The sequence below is a fragment of the Camellia sinensis genome, chromosome 4 (assembly GCF_055761805.1).
Source record: "Camellia sinensis isolate YWXY chromosome 4, ASM5576180v1, whole genome shotgun sequence".
NCBI classification, from domain to species: Eukaryota; Viridiplantae; Streptophyta; class Magnoliopsida; order Ericales; family Theaceae; genus Camellia; species Camellia sinensis.
The window spans coordinates 112,464,538-112,468,830 of record NC_138964.1 but is presented as its reverse complement, the minus strand read 5'-3'; the positions used below and the strand labels follow the sequence as shown (position 1 = coordinate 112,468,830).

The following is a 4,293-nucleotide window of genomic DNA, read 5'->3' as shown; positions in this document are numbered from 1 at the left end:
TTATTATTCACCCAAAAACAAAGTTCAATATTTACGAAAGCCGATTTTGAAATTATTAGTATACTACAAAACTAAGAAAATCAATCATCTTGTTTGGTTTTAATTAATATTTTAAAAATTAATTTTTTTTATTTTTTGTATTTTTTTAGTGAATTTTTTAATACTTTAAATATTATTTTTTACTTTTTACATACACATAATTTAGATGCATATGAAAGGTAAAATATTTGTAAAAAAATATTTTAAAAGTTCAATAAATAGACAAAAATATAAAAATGTACTGAATTTTTATATATTTTATAATTTTTTGTGTTTGATGATTTTTTTAAAGATTTTTTCATAAATCTTCTACTTTTTAAATGTATTTAGATTAGGTGCATCTAAAAAATAAAAAAATTTCTTAAAGTATTAAAATTTTTGACAAAAAACAAAAACTTAATTTTCTAAACTAATCAGTGTGTCTGGTTTCAGTTTTTTTGATTAAGTGTTTTGAAAATTGAATTTTTTATTTTTTGTATTTTTTTTAATGAACATTTTTAAAATTTTAAACATTTTTTTTTTACATTTTTAGATGCACCTTACTTAAATGTATCTAAAACGTAAAATATTTGTGAAAAATATTTTTAAAAATTAATAAATACACAAAAAAATGAAAAATATACTGAATTTTTGTATTTTTTTTCTATATTTTTGGTATTTAGTGACTTTTTTAAAGAGTTTTTCCACAAAAATTACACCTTTCAAGTATATTTATGTTAGGTGTGTCTAAAAATTCAAAAAAAAATACTTCAAATGTTAAAAAAATTCAATAAAAACAAAAAAAATACAAAAACAAGACAGTAGAATCTTCTGAAAAATGTTTTCACAAAACTAAAACCAAACAAGTTGAATGGTTTATGAAACAAAACAATAAAAGTTCAAGGATCTCCAATGCCAGTAAATTAAATTTTTTTTTTTCTTTTTCTAGGGGATTGGTGATAGACCATTCAGTGTCTAACTTGTCATTCAAAAGGACAAAAATTATATAGATCATTTCAAAACCCCCGAATATTTTAAAATTTGTTTCTTTTACTATAATATATGTGTATGTGTGTCTGATTGCAATCACTCTCTCTCATCTCAATCTCTTTTCTCGATGTCTCGCTTTTATCACTGTTGCTCTTCATCAATGCCATCGCTGCTCTCTACCGGTGCCACCACCGCTCACAATGGAACCCTTTCTCTGTTGTCTTCATCACCACTGTCATTCATCGTATCCACAATCTCAAATCTAAGATCATTCACAGTTGTTGTCGTAGGAAAATTATGATTCCTGACGGTTCGCAAACTTGAGATTTGAGATCCTTCACTCTCTCACTTTCTGGTTCTAATGGTTCATGCTCTCTCTCTCTCTCTCTCTCTCTCTCTCTCTCTCCCTCTTCTCATGATCCTTTGTTTTCGAACTTTATCTCCCTATTTCTTTTTCTTCTTCTCATGATGCTTTGTTCTTTGAGCAATAACAATTTACTCTAGTTCATAACACAACTCTCTTGTAAAGCCATTGTAACTCATTTTAGAGTAAAATTTTATTTTGAATCATGATAAACTTTACTCTTCAAAGTAAAATTTTACACTGTAATTAAAAAAAAAAAAGAAAAATTTTACTCTGAATCAGAGTAACATTTACTATGATTCAAAGTAAAATTTTACTATCGTTAAGTAGATCAGCATATTGTTAATCAGAGTAAAATTTTGCTGTTACAAAAAATAGAATACATACTAAATGAATGAATGAATTAGAGTCAAATTTTACTTTTAGATATATGAACAAACAAACAAAAAAACTCTTGATTTTTCATTGCAATATTTCAATTTCTCATTTTTTTTATCAAATCTAAGTTTTTTTATCTAATCTAAAGTTATTGATCTTAAATATGAGTTCGTAGGTATCAAATCTAATATGGTAGTAGTTTGACAGTAAAAATTGTGATTGCTAACTGATAGTGAAGATGAGCAATGTCGATAGACGATAAAGATGATGGAGACGATAAAGATGATGGAGACGATAAACAACTATTGAGTTGGTGAAGAGAGAGAAAGAATGTTATAAAAGAAAGAGAAGAAAGAGAGGGTATAATGATCAAATAAAATATTCAAATAACAAATTTCATCCTTCATACATTTTCTTTTCAATCATGATTTATGTCTACTGTCTCTAAAAACAAAATTCTTTCTTTTTTTTCTTTTTCCAAAATTAACATGGTATAATCTTTTAAAGATAGTCAAATATCATGTGGTTTTAGCCTTGCTTTTTTTGGTTTTTCCGAAGAACTTTAAAAACAAAAAAACATAATGTAAACCACAATGGCCCTACTACATTGAATAGAAAAGCCACGAAAGGGAAACTTAAAGACGGGGAGGTTAATTCTAGTTGGCTTGAAATCCAGTTTTAAGTAATTCTAACTCTAATTCCATGATTTTCCCTACTACACACTGTAAATCTCTCCAAACAGACTACGCACAAGAAAAGGGACTCACTAAAATGTATTCCCAAGCCAAACAACTTCGATTGAAAAAAAAAAAAAAAACAATCCCAGAAGACACTAACAGAAACCAAATTCATAAAATTTAAAAACTGTAATCTATAACTGTTATCATCGTCACTGATATAAAATGATTCTACATTCACAATGGCACATAAAAATTTCGGAGTAAATATTGGTTGCCTCAAAGAATATGCTAAACCAACTACGAGCAACTAAGTAACTCAAATGAAAAAAGTCTATGAAATGTGCCCATGACAAAATCACACCACTGCAGTATAGAGAGACAAACTGGTCCCGCAACCATCTCTCAGGCAAACCTGTAACCAAACAGTATGTAGATAATTAAATATATAAATAGTTAAAGAAAAAGGATAAATAAAAATCAACAAGTAAATAAATCTTCGGCAGATCCAAGAGGAAACTTGAGCAATCTCATCGAAAATGGAAAAAAGGAATCACCACAAAGTGGTCGCTTTCAAACTTCTCTTATACTTGAGAGTCCAAGATTTCACAAAAATAAAAAAATAGTATATAATACATCGCTTGCTGTTTTATTTCAATAAAATACATGTAACCAAAAACTCACTAAAATCTGCATACTTCAAAACCATAGAAACCAAATCTTCTAACTAGCATGCTAAAGGATGCTTTCTATCACATGTTTACTCGAACAATTTCCTTGTCAGCAACCAAATAATTTCATGATGCAACTTTTTCCCATAAATCAGTTTTCTCTGGCCAAGTACTAAGACCCCGTTCGGGGTTTGGCATTTTTAGTGACTTTTTTGCTTTGAAAAATGTTACATATAATCTTATTTCTTCTTTTCTCATTCCAAGACACAAGTGGGTGGGTTCCATATGCATTTATGAATGTGGAACCCATTGCTTTTGTGTCTAGGAGTGAGAAAATGAGGTAAGAATTGAGATTATGTATAGCATTGCTCTTTGGCTTTTTGACTTTTTGTAAGGTGAAAAAAGTTAAATATGTTTAGGAATAACTTTTTTTTAGTTATACGAAAAACATGAATGTATATAATTGGCTTTTTTAGAGGCTTTTGACTTTTTTTAGCTTTTCAATTTCTTTAGCCTAAAAGCTAAGTTTCCAAATGAGGCCTAAATAAGGTTTGACTATGAACACTACATACCACCCAACTCAAGGGAAAAACACTTAAATTTCAATGAATCAATATCACAGTAGGAACCTAGCATCTTATGTGAATCTATCAGAATAATGGCATCCTTCTCATAGTTTTGAATTTCAGTTATATGAGAAAACCTAAAAGCTAGCATTCCAAAATATATGTAGCCAACGATTTTCAGTAATGGTCCCATTTAAGCGATAAAATTTTACTTCAAATGACAGAAAATGGCAATGGGGCCACTCAAATTAACTGGTACATCCAACCCGCACCCTGAATGGATCTCACTTGATGCAAAAGATTCAGATGAACTATTCAATGCATTTACAACAAGACCTGTAACTGATCCCAACTTTTAATTGTCTTAAGGACGAATATAAAAGATGGTTTAAGTGAATAAGCCATAAAAAGGCAAAATTCCCTTCATACAAGAATTATGTTCTCACCTTAAGAAAGGGGATTGATACAGCTGGGACCGTCTTCACTGGCCTTCGTGACGTGGTGTAAGCACTGCAACTCAGCAAAGAAAAAAAATGTAAGGCCCAGCACCAGAATCAACCTAAAAAATGTCAACTGCCACAGACTGCAAAATGAAGAACAAGAAAACCCCAGAAAAATCAGAAAAATAA

General features: G+C 29.3%; 1 protein-coding gene across 7 annotated transcripts in view; it reads right to left on the bottom strand.

Annotated features, from left to right (window-relative positions):
- Positions 1-2,583: 2,583 nt before the first annotated feature.
- Positions 2,584-4,293, bottom strand: part of LOC114292667 (coatomer subunit beta'-2) — an 18,895-nt gene continuing 17,185 nt past the window's right edge. For 4 of the 7 annotated variants that reach the window (XM_082865978.1, XM_028236677.2, XM_082865980.1 and 1 more), the window contains exons 25-26: positions 4,111-4,174; positions 2,584-2,842 (exon numbers count right to left, since the gene is read on the bottom strand). Coding sequence is in view for 2 of the 7 variants with exons in the window: in XM_028236675.2 (XP_028092476.2) it covers positions 4,146-4,174 (29 nt within the window). In the remaining 5 variants the exon portion in view is untranslated. Of the gene's footprint in view, positions 2,843-4,110; positions 4,248-4,293 lie in introns of all 7 variants that reach the window. The other 3 variants (XM_082865979.1, XM_028236674.2, XM_028236676.2) reach the window with 1 other exon arrangement.